Here is an 18936-nt window from a genome sequence, read left to right on the forward strand (position 1 = left end):
ACCATTCTCATCTCCATGCGTGCCATAACTCTGTCTGACGCACCCACCGCTAGCCTAGCTTAGCACAAAGACTGGAGGTAAATGGCTCCAGCTAGCCTACTGCTCAATAAGTGACAAAATAACACCAATATTTTCCTTTTTACATGTTGTGATGTGTATAGTTACATTGTGTACGAAGACCGATGGAAAATTTAAAGTTGTGATTTTCTAGACCGATATGACTAGGAACTATACTATCATTCCAACGTAATGATCAAGGAACTTTACTGCCGTACCATGAGTGCAGCAGCGCAATGATGCATGCTATTTAATGCATTCTGACTTATTTACACTGTTAAAGAGTAGAATTCTCATGCTAAACATGGCCAAAAAAAAAGAAAACTTGAACGTATGACTCAAGTATTTCTGTGCCAAAAACACTCCTTCATCATTCAAATAATGTTCGGAAAGTTTTTTTGTATGGCCCTGTTTGATAAAGGGAGGAATTCCTTTTATGGGCACTTCTGCCGGATGAGCGCATTTGCACATCTAACCAGAGCGAGAGCAAGAGCACGCCCATCAACGAGCTTCGTCCGGGTTACGGAAGCCGTCGACAGCGCTGTCATTTTGTTTTTAGACCACAAAATCAACAATGTCACTAAAGAAGTGTGTTTTTGGTTGTGAGGAAAAGATAACCTTGTTCAGCTTCCCAAACAACCCAGAGTTAAGAAAACAGTGGATGCAGTTTGTTTTCCCAGAGCAGCAACAGAGTTTTGCAAGTGTGTTTGTTGATCGCTTTCTATATATCATTTAATCACAGTTTAAAGATTATTTTCATCCTACTAAGAGAAACAATGTGAAGTTGACCGTTTAGTCACTGGTCAACATCTGACTGTACATGAATCATTACATATCAGAAATCACTGGTCACAGATCAGGCATTAGCAGGGCTCGACATTAAGCTTGTTCACATGCTTGTCCTTCGGACAAGTAAATCTGTCATTCACTTGTCCGAGTAAAAAATGTGCTTGTCCGAAAAAAAAAACAACTTTTTTTTTTTTGTATGTTGTAAATAAAATGTATTCTGAAGCAGTATTCTCACCAGTGTTCAATCAGCTTTGACATATTTAAATCTGCATATTTGTTATATTTTTACCTTTTATAAAGAGCATTTTTCCCCTAATCTTATTAAATATAGGCTATGCTTCAGCTTTCCTTTTATATTCTTAAATTTGATCAATAAATTAAATTAGAAGACACTATAGGGCTGTTACCAATCAAATTAAATAATTTACACAAAAAAAATTACAACTGCATTAAATATTGTTATGAGATTGTTTTAAATATTTTTTGAAAATACAAAGAATGTTTAAACATTAAACTAAACTGCCAGTGGGTGGCGGCAGGTGACCGTCTTAATGAGTGATTCATTAAGTCGATTCGTTCAAACGGCTGATTCATTCAAGAACGAGGCAGTCGTTTACGAATAGGTCATTGAATCTTTGATTCAACCGATTTATTCAAAACGCTGAATCATTCACTGATACGCTGTTGCGGTGACACGCGTTCTGCTGTGATCTTTGGTTGGAACTATTTTCGCTGTGGAAATAGAACAAAAACACTCAATATTGCATCTAAAATGTAAGTGACTTAATGTTAATTAATTGTTTATGGAACTGTCATATGAAATCAGTGACATTTTCAGTCTGATGTTATTTAGGAATACAGCACTATTGTTGGTAATGTGACGTTGCAACTGTATCATATGTTATAAATATAAATAAACTCCACATTTCTACATTTTTACGGCAGTGTGTTAACTGAGTTTCTCTGTTTGAGCGGTGCACATTTGTTTCGATTTCTCCTCGAGAGGCTGCGCGAGCGTCAACAGCGCGAGCAGTATAGTTACCATCAGTTCATTATACATTATTATCCACTATCCATCTCCACTTACAATAATGAATGCAAAATCATTCTTGCATTTTGGTGATTCCCTAGTTATTTTTTGTTAATGACGGTTTATCAGGCTACTTGTCCGTCGGGCAAGTAAAATTCTCTTTCACTTGCCCCTTCAAAAAATCCACTTGTCCCGGACAAGCGGACAAGCGTTAATGTCGAGCCCTGATTAGAATTAACATGGTTACTTAAATGTTGTCGCATTACTGTCAAGTCCATATTGTAAAAGTCTGTTTGCAAAGCCTGTGCCGAAATTGCGACTGATTTACCAAAGAATCCACATTGAAATGTACTGAATACAAATAAATACTGCTCAACTGAGACATTCACATTGTTAAAAATAAATAACCACATTCCTAGCATTAGGATATTTTAGAAGGTAATGTTGTTTTTTGTCGAGTGATCCTGCTCTTCTCTCCTCGTCATCTCACTAACACGCCAGTGGGCGGGGCCAAAGTTACAATAATGAAGTAGGTGTTGTTTTTCACCTGTCTATTAGGTAGCCACGTTGCACAACAAGTTATTCTCTGGGCTTGGAAACAATAAAAGCTGTTTTTGAACTAACAAGGACGTTTTCAGTAGTGAAACGTATAGGATATTCATATAGTATAATGACTTCTAAATGTCAAAAGCTAAATTAAAATTTGATGGCCCCTTTAAATTTGAGAGACAAAAAGAAAATATTTTTAGTGAACAATCACTATTTGGTCCTTAGGGTTTGTAAAAACATGGTGGTGAGTAAATGACAGAATTTTGAATAATTATTTTATTAATGTAGGGTATAAATCAGAGTAGATACTACAATGAACAACAGTTCTTGAGAATGGCCTAATCCTCACTGCATCCTGCATGAGTTTTATCATCTATTTTCTTATTTGTGTTCTTTACTGTGTCCGTGACATACATTTCTATATCATGAATATTAGATGTTAGCTACTTCTCTCAAGAGATGCATCTCTTGTTTGTAGTGAATTGATTAGTTTAAGATACTAGAGGTGAGGCTGAATCAATAGTGTTGTGTTGCGATATTCTTTTGTCATTGACACACTAATGCCAAGTGTTACATATTAATTAGTGGTATTTGCCAAAGCAATCATCTCTATTAATGTTGCTTATTCTTAAAGGTGAAGTATGTAAGATGTTTGTTAAAATAAAAAAAATGTATCCCAGTTTATTGTCATTGACTATTATTAGTATGCCATTCATTTGTTTTTATCCCCCAAATTGTAAAGATTGAGCCTCCCAGGCACTATCTAAACACTGAGAGCGGTCCACTGTGGCTACTGTAGCACTCTGAGCCAAAGGGTCTTTAGGGCTGTGGGATCATGGCTGGCGAAAATAAATTCAGCTTTGTTTACAGGAGTATAAGCTAAATTTCAAAGCATTTAGACCTTCAAAGATTAAATAGGTCTTGAATATGTCAAAGCAAATGGGGCATTGGATGCAACATGCTACTGTGGACGCTTCAATACAACATCATGCAGCCATTCAGAAAGACAAAGTTTAGTGTGACAAGTGTTGACAGCCTCAAAAGTATATATCACAGAATAATATAATTGATAGTCCATTAATATAAACTGCGGGACATTGTTGGTGGAAAAAAAAAATTGTGTGAAATAATCGTTTTTATTTAATTTTTTAAGAGTTTATTATTATTATTACACCCATAATAATAACTTTTTGGGGCTGGTATCATAATTTTAGATCCAAGGCCATTCCCAGAATCCCAGGAGATGTGATCCATGCTTTTACTAAGCTTGTTTCTTCAAACACCATCCGCATGAATCAATCCTAATATGTCGGTTTGCATGTTTGAATCAAGTCACATGCATTCATCTCTAATTCAGACACCAATTTGTGTACCTTATACACTTCAAATTCAATTCAATGCCAGATGCATCTTGTTTTTCTCCGGTCCTTCCGGTCGGGCAGACAGACCTCATTCCCTTCCTGATATTGTTTCAGGATCAACACCATTTCATCTCCATTCTGTCACCCCTCCAGCTGTGGAGTGTAATTGATTAAAAGCATCTACCCTCTCCCCACTGTGTTTCAGCTCTCTCTCTCTCTTTATGTTTGGTCTGGGTGTCTGCAGATGAATAATAATGTTTTGCCAACCCTTCTCTCAGGCTGGTGATGTACATCGAAAGAGACATTCGAAAGGCCACGCCAGGAAAGGAGCAACAAAGCGGCAATGAATACCTGTCAAAATGCCTGACCCTCTTCATCCGTCACACAGTGCACGAACTGCCAGCCATCCTGGGTAAATCAATCACAATACACCCAAAAAAGAGGGAAAAGGGAAAGCAAAGAATTCACCCGAGATGGAACAGAGTGAAATAGGCAAAACAAAGAAGGGGCAATAAGACTGAACATCCAATTTGATTGGCCTCTCTTTAATTACCTTTCTGATTGAATACGTGAGCAGGCTCTCAGGTATCGACCTGTTCCTCCTTTTTCATTTGTGAATCAGTGCTGTTACACACCAACACACCCCCATTAAACCGGTTCAAACCGGATCGGTTCTTCCTGCGGGTTTCATCCCGACACTGAGACGCACCTGCTCACGCCCCTGGCCACCTACCCACAATAATCATGACGGTTTGTTTGTGATTGGCTGATTTCTCACTGCCTCTGTTTATGTGGGCTCTCTGTAGATGACATCCTGTCCGTGTTAGGCAGCATTGTGGGAAGGAAGCACCCCTCTCCTACGCAGTCCCGTCAGCTGAAGCAGAGCCTCCCCATGATGGCTGTGGTGCTGCATCTGCTCACCTCACAGGTGTGTGTCTTTGTCAGGTCTTGCTATATTTACCTTTTTGCTAGTTATATTGGGTTTTCGATCTCCTGAAGGATGGTACAACCTTGAGAAAAAGAAAAGAAAAGATATATATATATATATATATATATATATATATATATATATATATATATATATATATATATATATATATATATATATATATATATATATATATATATATATATATATATATATATATATATATATATATATATATATATATACACATATATATATATATACACATATATATATATATATATATATATATATATATATATATATATACACATATATATATATATATATATATATATATACACATATATATATATATATATACATACACACACACACACACACACACACACACACACACACACACACACACACACACACACACACATTGGGACCTACCTGCAATAGATAATACCCTATTACACATATAAACAAAAATAAAGTAATTGTTTTGCTTAGAGGTTCACAATCTGTTCAGGCCAAGTACCCCTTTAGTTAGATCAGAACATCCTAGAAGTCTCAACATGCCTGGAAGTTTCTAGTATGTGTTTAATTGGGATTGGAGCTGAACTCTGCAGGACAGGGGCCCTCCAGGAGCTGGATTGGACACCCTTGTCCTAGAACACTTTTAGCCAATCAGCAGTAGGGGGCGTGTCCACTCATGGGAGAAAGAGTGAGCAATTGAAGAAAGACTTTAGAAATCTATTTGTGGCGGTCAATGCTGATATTGTTGCGGGCTGCAACAAATAAATCAATATATGGGAAACACTGATATTTATAAACACTGATAATGTATATTGAATAATATGTTGTTTATTACAATTTTTTAATAAAAATGCCACTAAGGATTCCTCTGGCTGCAACTGAAACCGCATAGTCTGAGTAGGTGAATACATTGTTAATATGAAATGATATATATGTAGCATTGTGTTAGCAGTCAGCACTGTTGACTAGGGCCATATGAAATCTGTTTTATTTTTTCCCAAATTCCATAATTTTTTTCCTAATTCTGTTTTTTTTTTCTTTTTCTTTTTTCTAGATTACGTTTAAAGCATGTCTAATTAATAGAAATAATGAAACTTTATACAATTTAACAACAATTTATTTAAAGTATAATGAAAAAAATTACATGTTTAGTGCCCTATGAAATATTTTTTTTTTCCCCACCCAATTCCGTTTTATTTTTTACAAATACTGTGATTGAAGTTTGAAGTTTTCTGGATTCCATTTTAATCATTTAATTAAAAAAAATCAAAAATGATCAGAAATTTAAAAAATGATCAAAAATCATGTCTAATTAATACAATTAATAAAAAAAAACTACTATTTTAATATAATGTATTTTTTTTCCATAAATTTTGGGTTGTGTATTTTCTGGTAATCAAATTAAGACATAAAACTTTAAACACACTTTTTTTGGTCAAAAAATATATTTGAATTAGTATAGAATGGTATAGTAATAGATATAATCTGAATAGATTTGATCAGTGCGATAGAGACTCAAAAAATGAATTTTTGAACTCAAACCATTTTTGTCATACAGAAAAGTCTTGTACATCATTTGAAACATCACAATAAAAAAAGTGTGCTTTCTGTAAAATAAAGAAAACAGACATGATGCTCGTTCTGCCTCAGTCTCGTTCTGTAACTCCGTGAATACGTGCCACACAGACATGAGAGATATGTATTTAGAAAGCTTGAAGTGTCTACTTTTGAATGAAGTAATGCATATCAAAAACAAATATTCTCTGTTTATGTAATCTGTATGAAACCAGCGAGGTTCAGTTTCTCAAGTCTTGCTCAATGTTTAATGTGACCAAACCCACGCGCTGCGCAGCCTTTGACACGCAAATCATCCATGTGTCAGACACACAAACCTGAAAACGCCCCCATCACCTTAGTAAACAAAGCATCAGCTTCATCATTCCTTTCATCGAGTTTGGAAGACACGTTGTGAGGACTAAGCTTTGGATTTACTTCTGAAGAAGAATGTGATTGATCCAGCAGAGGTAAGGAATTTACTTACAGTAGTTAGTTATTGTAGCATAAACTTCACATTGTACTAGTTCAGGGGTAGAGAGTTGTTATTAGGGATGAAACGGTATGGAAATTTAACATCACGATTATAGTGACCCAAATTATCACGGTTATCAATATTATCATGGTTTTGTTCAAATGAGATGAAAGTGTTCAAAAAGAACAGATGCACACACTTAAAACATTTAAACAAGTTTTATATTTGAAATCAACAAACAACAAATAAATCAAGCAGCTCTATGCACTTTTTTAAGCTAGATTCTATTCTGTGGGATTTCCTTCCTTATAATGGCCGTCGTCAATAGCAACGCATAACGCATAAATAATAATAATTTGTCGTAAATATAATCTCTAATATTATCTCTGTAAATATATTCAAGCAATATTCTCATCAGTGTTCAGCAATGATGCATTTTAATCTAGCATATTTTTGTGTAAGAGCCCAAACAGTATCCTAGTGAAAAATGCATATCCATATTTCCATATGATTAGACAGTTTATTTTATTAAATATCAAAAGGTGTGTATCATACCTGACACCTAGATGAACACCTTACAGTCAGTTTTATGACTGTCATTCTCTTCAAATGCTATTGAAGTTTGAAACATGTATAACGTTACCAATGTTGTGTGTAACTTTAGAGACGGTCCCTAAATTCGCCTGCGTTATGCCAGTCATATCAGATGTGCTGTGGTTCTGCTGTTTGTTTGAAACCATTTTCGCTGCTGAAATAGAACAAAAACACTCAACCACTGTATGATGAGTGAATCTCCTGCGTACATCGCACGTCTATCTCTGCTTTGAGAGATTTCAGCGAGTGAGAGCGGCGCACGCTCTGAACATAACTCCGCTAATCTGAACGCCTCTGATTATGAGACGACGTCGCTTTCATAAACTCAATAGAAACACGTGTAAGTGGTTATAATGCGCAACGCGATTATAACAGATGGCTTTTGAGAAGACTATAATAAGTTCAACAGCCAGAGTGGCAATAGTGTGCAGCCGAAATAACGTTACACCCGCAAATGGCGGTTGTTAATGTCAAGCCCTGATTATTATCCCTTAAATGTCACCCTAGCCTTGACTGAATTTGTTCGTTCGTTCGCGTCACGTTATTATTTCCCAGACGTAGTTTTGGTATTGAGGTCAAAGTCCACTTGCCTTGCGTTCGTAGTTTTGAAGTGTTCCCCCTATTACAGCGACTTTCTTCTGGCATGTTCTTCGGGTGACCATCTTCCCTCAGGACTTTTGTAAAAGCCAAAATATGACCACACCTCAGATTTGGTCCTTTTAGAAGTCTGAAAAATCTCCAGGCGCTGTCCCTGCCTTCTGCCATTTATTCCCATTCAAAAGACAGCAGTGCGCTGTGCCAGACTGACGCTGACTGGACATGATTTACCGCGAGTTTTCACAATCGTGATAATCACACACGGTTTTATTGATAATTAAATTTTATACGATATTACTAACCGTCACTAAATTTTATCGTGGTTTATCGTGAAACCGGTAATCGTTTCATCCCTAGTTGTTATGCTCTACAATAAACAGTACTATACAAAGTAGTATGAGTGTTTTCACTGTAAAATGATGAATATTAGAATCTTTAGACCAATGTTTACTGAGTGTTTACTGTGAAATACTGTGCTCGTAGAAATCTCAAGTGTAGATGTTTATAATGTGAAATATAATAAACAATAATGTTTCGTAGTGAGTGCGTTTACATTCACCCTCATGATGTGATTATAATGGGATTTTGGCAATATTGCGATTTAAACTACCTGATGTAACCGGAATACTTGAGGAGCGGCTCAAGCGGTTCAGTAAATGAGTCATTGTGCTGTGCATTTGAAAAGCAAGACGCGCTAAACATTACATGTTTTATCCACACTCACTTCATTACTTATGAAACATTTGAAGTAAGATATGATAATCCATATTTTTTTCTCTAGTGTAGAGTACTGAAGTGATCCTTTCTAATGATTTATGGTTATAGGCCGCCTGCATTTTCCCAAAAAATAAAAGTTTTCTTTATAGTGAAATGATTATTATAATTATTGTTGTTATTGTGATTGTTATTATAATTATTATATGTAGCCCTACATGTTGGCACAACAAACCTGGTGTTCTTTATATTTTTTGTTTGTGAATTTTAAATCACAATTGTAACCAGAAAAATCACAATTAGATTTTCTCCAAATCGTGCAGCTAGTTGCTCCTGATATCGGCATGTTCACAGTTGTTTTGTTGTTGTTTTTTTACAGGGACCAGATGCCACTGATGAGTCCTGCTGACTCAAACTTGTACACAAGTCTCTTCAAACTGTTTTTCTCTGAGAGCGCTGTACCAACATCAGCAAGCTTATAAATGAACATGGTAAAATGACAACGCAAACACCATGGAAATGATAGATATGTCGAACAGGAACTGTTTCAGGAATAGCACAAATGTGTATAAATGTTCAAGTCTCTGTTTAGATCCGTGTGCTCAATAATGTGCCTTTTTGTCCTTCGTTATGTATATAGGTTAGGTTTTAGGTCCTATTTTGTTTTTAATGTATATTAGCCCTCTTGGTGCAATCATTCGTAATTTTAAGAACGTGTCTTATCACTTTTATGCTGACGACATCCAGTTGTACTGCACATTCAAAGAGTCAGAATTAGATAAATTAACTGAATTGATGGAATGCATGTCTAGCATAAAGGTCTGGTTAAATAATAATTATTTACAACTAAACACAAAAAAGACTGAAACCTTAATTATTGCTCCAGACCAAAAACTACCTCTAATTAAACAACATCTCTGTTCCTTGGACTCAACCATTCAGTTGAGCCTAAGAAACCTTGGTGTTCTGTTCGACCATTCAATGTCTCTGGATGGTCATTCTAGACAGTTGGTCAGAAACTGTTTTTATCACTTGAGAAACATCTCTAAACTGAGGACCTTTTTGCCAAAAGATACCATGGAGTTGATTATTCACGCTTTCATTTCTTCACGTTTAGACTACTGTAATTCTCTTTTTACTTGTTTTAACAAATCCTCACTGAGTCGTCTCCAAATTGTGCAAAACGCTGCAGCCAGGCTTCTAACAGGAACCAACAGAAGGGCACACATTACTCCAATCTTATTTACATTACATTGGCTGCCTGTCAAATACAGAATTGATTATAAAATCTTAGTTCTAACTTTTAGAGCACTACAAGGTCAGACCCCCCAATATATCACAGACTTGCTGTCACCATACGCTTCCTCTCGTACTCTTCGTTCGTCTGGTCAAAATCTCCTGAGTGTCCCCAAAACCCGTCTTAAAACACGGGGAGACCTGTCCTTTCAAGCAGCTGCCCCTAAATTATGGAATGCTCTTCCCACCGCTCTGCGTGTGGCAGAATCTGTTGACTCATTTAAAAAGCAGCTGAAGACACTTTTATTTAGACAAGCTTTTAGTTAATTCTCGGGCTTTCAGGTTTTGTTTTGTTTTTGTTCTGATGTGTTAAATTGTATATACATTGTAAAGCACTTTGTGATCTTTATCTGTGATAAGTGCTATATAAATAAATTTTACTTACTTTTACTTACTACTTATTTGGATTATGTTGTGTTGTAAATAAAATCCAAACAATCAAAAAAGCCTTTCTTTTAGTCTCCTTACATTCTTTGTTCTTGTTCTCTCACAGTTCCGTTCAGCTGATATGGGGCCATTAAGGGGATGGGTCTTTGTCTTCCCAGGTGTGAAACATCAATATTCATGATGATTCACGTCATCCCCGCATACAGATTTCTGACACAAAACCTCTTACAAATTTTAAATCAGTATATTGTTTTATGTGAATGAGTGAGCAGGATGATTTTCTCAAAACTACAAACTTTTCCAAACACGCTGCTCATATTATTGTAGCAGAGTTTGGTACTAAATATTATAAGTAACAGAAATAAGCACAAATGTCAGTGCATGTCAAATCACCTCCGGCCCCAGAGGGTTAAACTAACTACAAAATAAACCTTATAGACTCTTTTGCTCTTTTTATTAAATGTCTTCATCTGCACAGAAAATAAAGGAAGGATGTGCCGTACCTGCCTGTCACACGCTGTGTGTAATCACTGTTTGTGTGTCAGAATGATCTATTAAATAGCTTTCCGGTGCAGCTTTAACACACATACACACACACACACATACACAGAGATTATTACCAGTTGCCAAACAGTGCAAAATTGGATTTACTTCTGACACACTCAGTCACGCCAAAATTAATATGAAGGGATCTGGTGTTTTCAGAGAAAGATGTTTGTCAGTGTGCAGAGTTGATGAGTCTCTCTGCTGATTAAATAGACTTTTACATTTGGCCAGGATTTGCCATGGAGACTCAGTGGCAGATTGAGTCGTCTCATTTGAAGGGGTCGGAGCTGATAGAGCTGTCTATCTGATAGTTCCACTGTCATTAACTCATCTGAGGAGGGATACACTGATGTCCATTAACACAGAGCTGCAGTGGGCTGCTTAGTCTCCTAATAGGCAGTTCTTTTGATTGTGTGTCTGTCTGCTTTAATGGTCCTCACAGTGAGTTGTGTTGGTGTAGGGCCAGCCTCAAGCTCATATCCACGAATCACCCACAGACCGCTCACTGGCCGTCTAATGTATATTGTACTCAAACATGGCAAATATTTGTCCGAATGGCCAGCTCCAATCTTACTGGCTGAAAATTTCTGGGAGATGTGTTTTCTTCTTTTTCTACTACCTGCTGTGAAACAAAGTTGCCAGGTTGCTCCAGTTCTTCCACACTGGGGTTTACTGCTCATTCCCCACCCCCACCCCATAAAAATTAACATATAAACCTTTTGATTTCACCTTAATATTTAATATGCTTTGCGCTCTAATATAGACTACCGTTCAAATCTGGGGATCAGTAAGATATATAAATTTTTTAAAAGAAAGTATTAGTTTTATGCAGCAAGGAAACATTCAATTTCTTAAAAATGGCAGTAAAGATTTTTGCACTTTTTCAATAGAAAATCTATTAAATAAAGGCTGTTTTTTTAGTTTCTCATCATCAAAGAATACTGAAAAAATGTGTCATGGTTTCCACAAAAATATTAAGCAGCACAACTGTTTTCAAAATTGATAATTAGCATACTAGAATAACTTCTGAAGGATCATGTGACACTGAAGACTGGAGTAGCCTAATGGCTGCTGATATTTTAGCTTTGTCATTACAGCAATACATTTCATTTTAAAATATATTAAAATAGAAAACAGTTCTTATTATTTGTAATATTTCAAATTTTTTACTGCATTTCTGATCAAATATATTCAGCCTTAGTCAAGTCAAGTCAACCTTATTTATATAGCGCTTTTAACAATGCAGATTGTTTCAAAGCAGCTTTACAGTGTTAAACAGGAAAATAATGCAACATCATTTTATTCAGCCGTATAGCCATTCTGGAGAAAACGGTTATGTCATCATTTCATTTCAATTATCACACAGTGACAGTGTTGGCTTTAGATCAGAAATTAGATCAGTAATTTAGTTTATATGGTTAATTTAGTTTAATAATTAGATTTATTTGGATATTTAGTTGAAAAATGTAGTGTCCCCAACTGAGCAAGCCAAGCCAGAGGCAGTGAGCATAAGAGACTTTTTAAAAACACTTAAAAAAAACTTACCAACCTCAAATTAGGGCAGTTTATCACTATAAAAGTTGGCTGAGAAAACTTGACAATTTAGTCAAAGGTTGGCTACTTTGAAGAAGCTAAAATGTGAGATGTTATTTTGATTTAATATAGCATTTTTGGTCACTGAATAATTCACGTCCTTCATTTGTGTTATTCACAATGTTGAAAATGGTAAAAGAAAAAATGTCCAAACTTTTGTCAGTCATTCGACCTCTTCCTGCCTAAGTAGGCGGTTCTTGGCTAGAATAAGCTGCAGTGTGGGCTAGACTTCATGCCTATAGTCAAAAGTCTGGCTACACAAAAACCTGTGTGTGTGTTCTGATATTAAGAAAAATGCTGCAGGGCATAGCTGGTTGTCTTCCCAGTAGCAGGTTGGTCTGCATCTTTGAGACTTCACTGGCCTCTTATGCCCTTGAGCCCTGTATGCGTGATCTCTTCAGCTGCTATGTGGTTCTGAGAGGCGTCGTGCTCTTGTAATGTGAGAGCATGCCTGTGTGTTTGTGCATCCATACATACATTCATGTGATGAGCCCTCTCTGTGGTCTCATCGGTCTCTCTGGCCTGTTGCTTCACTGACAGCCAACACACTACGCTGACACTCAAGCACTGATCAGTCACAGGGGTCAGTGCAGAGGTCTGGTCCGGTGTGAGAAGATCTCAATACCTCACTGTCCAGGACTGTGACCTCTGACCTCGCATCATTACGGTCCTATAGCACAAACATGAACCCTCTCATTCTCACAACAGCGCTGAAGTCCTCCAGAGAGGAGGGTCACAACCTAATATGGCATTTTAAATGGAACAAACTCAAACATCACATCTACAACAACAAAAAAAGTGCCTGTGAGTTTTAGGAAATTTAGGGTCATAAAAATTCTTAAATGGTATAACAGATGTATTCATTATTTCAAGAGATCTTAAATTTGGGGATGGAAAAGCAAGAATTATGATGCAGCCTAAGAATCATTGAACTAAATAAATATGAGCACTGCATGTTTCAAAGTAGCAACGCTGTGGTGTTGCGTGTTTTATTGGCTTGCGGTTTCAGAGCTGTTCGCCATCGATGAATACTGTGTATTTATTTAAATAGATTGCTTGTGATATACTGTTGAAGAATTATGTTTATGTCATGGTGTTTATATTGTAATTTAGTAGTGTAGATGTTTGTAAGAGTGCATATCTCCCTTATCTTTTTAAATAGCAGCTGTCCCGATGTGTATTTCTGGTATGTTTATAATTAAAAGTCCAACATTATGCATAAAGGTTTTTTGTTACGCAATACACCGTTTATGCCATTTAATTCCACATAAGCTCTTGTAGCTGTTGTCTGGGCTGGCCTATCAAAAGAAGAAAAGACTCAGAACGTTATTTAATATTGTTTATGTACACCGATAAGGCATAACATTATGACAGGTGAAGTGAATAACACTGATTATCTCTTCATCCCGGCACCTGTTAGTGGGTGGGATATATTAGGCAGCAAATTAACATTTTGTCCTCAAAGTTGATGTGCTAGAAGCTCCTCAAAAATTTAAGCTCTTTCTAACAAAAGTGGTCCAAGAAAGGAACAGTGGTGAACTGGGGACAGGGTCATGGGCGGCCGAGGCTCATTGATGCATGTGGGGAGCGAAGGCTGGCCCATGTGGTCCGATCAAACAGACGAGCTACTGTAGCTTAGCTTGCTCAAGAAGTTGCTCAAATGCTGGTTCTGATAGAAAGGTGTCAGAATACACAGTGCACCGCAGTTTGTTGCGTGTGGGGCTTTGAGCATCTGAACTGGACCACGGAGCAATGGAAGAAGGTGGCCTGGTCTGATGAATCACGTGGAAGGCCGGGTGCATGTGCGTCGCTTACCTGGGGAACACATGGCACCAGGATGCACTAGGGGAAGAAGGCAAGCCGGCGGAGGCAGCGTGTTGCTTTGGGCAATGTTCTGCTGGGAAATTTGGGTCCTGCTATCCATGTGAATGTTACTTTGACACATACTTTTACTTTTACCATGGAAACGGTATTCCCTGGTGGCTGTGGCCTCTTTCGCTCTTTTTTTTTTGAGGTGTTGACTTGGCCTCCAAATTCCCCAGATCTCAATCCAATCGAGCATCTGTGGCCCCACTCCGCAACTTAAAGGATCTGCTAATAACATATTGGTGATTATATATTTAAAGTATGCCTATAAATAATTGTATAATTATTAAATACAGTTTGAATAAAAAAAATAAAAAAAACGTTTTGTATTCTAATGAATTAATAATGTTGCTTTTAAATGTCTGTTTGTATCCATTTATTAAGGAAACACATTATTCGATACATTTTCATTCCACAGTTTTTTTTTGTGTTTTTTTTATGTGCTCGTACATTTTTTCAACTTATGCTCCTTGGGGGAAAAAAGTGAGCATCAAGAACTGCATATTCTGTTGCTTAGTCAAAATGGTGCATCATGGGAAAAATGTCCTCTGACAGAACGGTAGAGCTTTTCTCTTAAACTGGCTGAACATTTTGCGAGTTTTGCCGTCCTCCACGATCGCTGCTTGTCAGATTGTACAGTACAATGTGTCCCGAATGAGATCTTGGGTAAAGCCCACGGCAGACTTTGACGGTGACATTCCTCAGTGACATTAACGTTCTTATGTCAGACTGTGCGTTACGCATCGTAGCTGGGATTTAAGTCACAATTGACAGCGTTGAGCGTTGCAGGAGCCGTTAGATTGCAGCAGTGCGGCCCAAAAATTCTGAACCTGCCAGAAGATTCATTGCAAAGGCAATTTATCGGCCGTCGGTGAGCATGATGCATTAATAGATCCAAGACTACCGATTTTGCTGTACGATGAAAGAAATCTACAGCGTGCATTCGGCTGTGTTCAAGACAACTGTAAGACTTCATAGCTGCTAAAGCTCAAGCGAAGACTGACAGTTTTCGGTGGCACTCAAAGGAAATAAGACTCAAGGGTTCTGAATAGCAGTGTTGTACAGTGTTGTAGGGTGGGTGAAGCTTCTTTTAGACTAAATCGCTTCATGACTGTGCCTGTTTGGTTTGACAGATCTTCCGACCGCAGGTGGTGACTGAGGCCTTTCTCTTCAAATTTGGGAAACTGCTGGTGAGTGTCTCAGTTCAGTGATTATTATTAAAATATGTCAATGAAGTACAGTAGACAGATACACTACTATTAAAAAGTTTCAGTAGTTTCAGGGTCAGTAAGACTTTTTTTTGTTTGTTTTACTATTTTACTTTTGAAATAAGTATCTTATGCTTACAGAGGCTGCATTTATTTGATAAAAAATACAGAAAAACAGTAAAATTGTGGGGGGAAATAATTACAATTTAAAACAATTGTTTTCTATTTTTAATTATTTTAAATTGTAATTTATTCCTGTGATGACACAGCTGAATTTTCAGCAGCCACTCATATTATTATCAATGTTCAAAGCAGTTTTGCTGTTTAATATTTTTGCGGAAACCCATTATACATGTTTTCAGGATTCTTTGAATAAAAAAGTTCAATAGAGCAGCTTTCATATGCAATAGAAATCTCTTTGCTGAAAAGTCAAAAGTCTTTACTGTGACTTTTGAGCAATGCAATGCATCATTGCTGAAAGAGCATTAATTTCTTTCTTACTGGCCCCAAGCTTTTGTGAGTACTGTGTATTTACCATGGTTTCCAAAATGCCACTTTTTCATTTATTTACTTTTTTTCTATATTGGCCATTTAAAAATCCAAATCCTAATTACCATTTTACATGTCCATAATATCTCGGTGAAAATTAAGTAAATTATGTTAAAAAATATATTAGAATGTGTCTTTTTAATATCTCTTTTCTCTTTCGTTGTGGAAAGAATCACATAACCTCCATTGACTCTAACGAGACGAGTTTGGGAAGTGCTATAGGTAGGTTTTTATTTTTTTCCTTAATCTAAGATTTTCAAAAAGTCCTTAACCTCTTTATCTCTTTCTTTCTCTGATTTTTACTTCAAACCGGTCTTGCATGAACTACATTCTCTAATGCAATTTAGCTCCAATTTACCAGAAATGCTGTTTGTCAGGAGATCAAATAAATTAGTCTTCCTGTGTAATATTCTTTCAGCCATTCAAATGAATTGTTTGGAAGTACTACTGTTCTGTGCCTACTTGTATGCTTCCTATGATAATTTCTTCAACAAATTAACAGGTCAAGCAGCATCTGAGGAGCTGATCAGAAACACTCTATCTGCAGTGGAGGCCATTTCCCAGCATCCTGTTCTTCTCGGCCTTTATCACTCCACGGTGAGTATATGCAGCACTCATTGATGTTTAATTGTGTGTTTTTCCCAAATATTTATAAATTATTTAAGCATCTGTCCAATAGGGCTGCTCCGAATACCATTTTTTGAGCTTCGAAGCTTCGGTAGTAATCAACAACGAATATTCGAAGCTTCGGAAGGAGGGGGCTCAACATATTCTTCTCTCTAATAAAGGCAGGAATCTCGAGATTCTCAGCGGTGCGCCTCAGGCTGGCGGGGCTTATATGCTCCAAGAACGGACAGTGCACTAGTGATACAAAACACACAGGTTTGTTACGTCCCAGTAACAAGCTCCTATATTTTGCAGTAGATTCATTTTGATTGATAACGGGTAATAGACTTGCGATAGTCGGTGTTACCGTGTTCAGGCGTAACACCGGTTACATCACTTGCCCACCACGGCTCCGCCCCCCACCGTCGTTTTGATATTTTATAGTAATAAAAATCATTTAGTTCAGATCTCATTCATCACGAGAGTGAGGAGCTGAATGACATGATGATTGCGGAAGATTTGATTTCAACAGGAAATGTAAAAGCACCTATTTAAGGGAGTTTGTCATTGTACTGTTTTGTTGTTGTGTTTTTTAATTAAAGAACACCTATTATGGCATTTAAAATGTTCCAAATATTGTTTTAGAAGTCCCCAACAACAGTTTTGCATGCATGCAATGACAAAAAAGACTTTAGTTTTCTTATAATATGCATTTATTTTTACCTGTTTTGACAGCGATTCTCAAATGATTCCTTTAGTGATTCACTTTTCAAAACCCTGCCTTTACGTGACGCTAATCTGCGGTGATTGGTCCGATGACCCAGTCAGTTGTGATTGGTAGAGTCTGTGCAGATATTTTCGGAAACGGAACGCCCATCAAAGTCTTATAGTGACAGTAATTTGTTAATATGTGTCAGGAGTTATGAATATGAAAACCGCGTCGGTACCGTTTGATTGTAATATGAGCCTCAGCTGATCTCATTCATAAAAAAACTTTTCAATTCATACTGGCAGCCGGAGGGCGCTCTGTGCACATGTAGTCCATATATGGTACAGACAGCTTTTGAGTCGCACTTCAGAACACCTCGTCTCGTCGCCATGATGTTTTCTAGTTTTCACTGGCGTCTTGGAGCGCAATAAGTGGGCGTATCGTATTCAAATAACTTGACAAGTTGACGTCATCTAGTCAGAGAAAAAGCTTCGGTCTTCTAACGATTCTTAAAAATGACTCAGAGTCGACTCTTACTTTTGAAAGAAAATAACTATATATACGGTGCACTGTCATATTTCAAACTTTGCAGGATGTTTTTGTTCACTTAGATCTGTTACACACTACATGAAAGGTAAATTTCAAAATTCCATGATAGGTGCTCTTTAAGAATAATAGGCTAATGAACCCACCATTCAAGCAACCCACCTCAGAATTGGCGCTAATTCTAAACCGAAACTAAAATGCGCACAGCCCCACTGTCATTCGTTCACGGCTGCACTCTCATTCATTCACGGCTGCACAGTGCACAAGCACTGTCTCACCGTCATCCTAACGGCTAATATATTTTGATTCGATTCTATTTTCCACAATGTCAAACCAACGCACTTTAACCCAAAATGCAAGCTCAGGCATGCGCTTCTTCCATATAAGCTCATGCAGTTGTGCACTCAAGCCAGAGAATACTGGCTTATACAGAATACTGAATACTGGTTGCAGGGAGCACTTAGGCTAAGAAGAAGGGTTGGGTTCCTATTCAACTGTCCATCCTATTAAAAACGGCTAGGCTATATAAGAGAATTGTAAAAAAATAAAAAGAGTATTGTATTTTGGCAGATTTTATAGTGTAAATATAATCAAGCGCGAATGAGAACCTTTTCGAGAGGGATGCCAGATTTGCGAGAAAAAAAAAAACCAAAATTGAAAATCGAATATCAACCCACCGAACAAATATTTCAAATATTCTGGTCCAGCCCTACTGTCCAACTGCATTTAGTTACATTTTGTAGACATGTGTTATGGATCTATCACACATCTATTCACAACCCCGTTTGCCTCCCCACAAGAGTGTGTGCAAGGTGTTGATGAAAATGTTCTATCAAAGTTAGTCTCTAAACTCTCTAGTTGGCCCCATGCAGCCGTTAAAACTTTCCCTCTTAAGGACAGGCTTACAAAAACAATGTATCAAGCTGTGTATCAGAGCAGCTAGGGCCACATTCACGTC

The 18936-nt window shown here is 37.1% G+C and overlaps 1 protein-coding gene across 1 annotated transcript in view; it reads left to right on the forward strand.

Moving 5' to 3' along the window:
- The window catches only part of ulk4 (unc-51 like kinase 4), a 264458-nt gene that overhangs the window by 110231 nt on the left and 135291 nt on the right, over positions 1-18936 (forward strand). Inside the window, exons 22-26 of the mRNA XM_079837455.1 lie at positions 4065-4198; positions 4593-4714; positions 15494-15550; positions 16288-16339; positions 16620-16714. Of these exons, the coding sequence (XP_079693581.1) occupies positions 4065-4198; positions 4593-4714; positions 15494-15550; positions 16288-16339; positions 16620-16714 (460 nt within the window). The remainder of the gene's footprint in view (positions 1-4064; positions 4199-4592; positions 4715-15493; positions 15551-16287; positions 16340-16619; positions 16715-18936) is intronic.

The sequence above is a fragment of the Gobio gobio genome (genome assembly GCF_949357685.1).
Source record: "Gobio gobio genome assembly, chromosome: 15".
In the NCBI taxonomy this organism is placed as follows: domain Eukaryota; kingdom Metazoa; phylum Chordata; class Actinopteri; order Cypriniformes; family Gobionidae; genus Gobio; species Gobio gobio.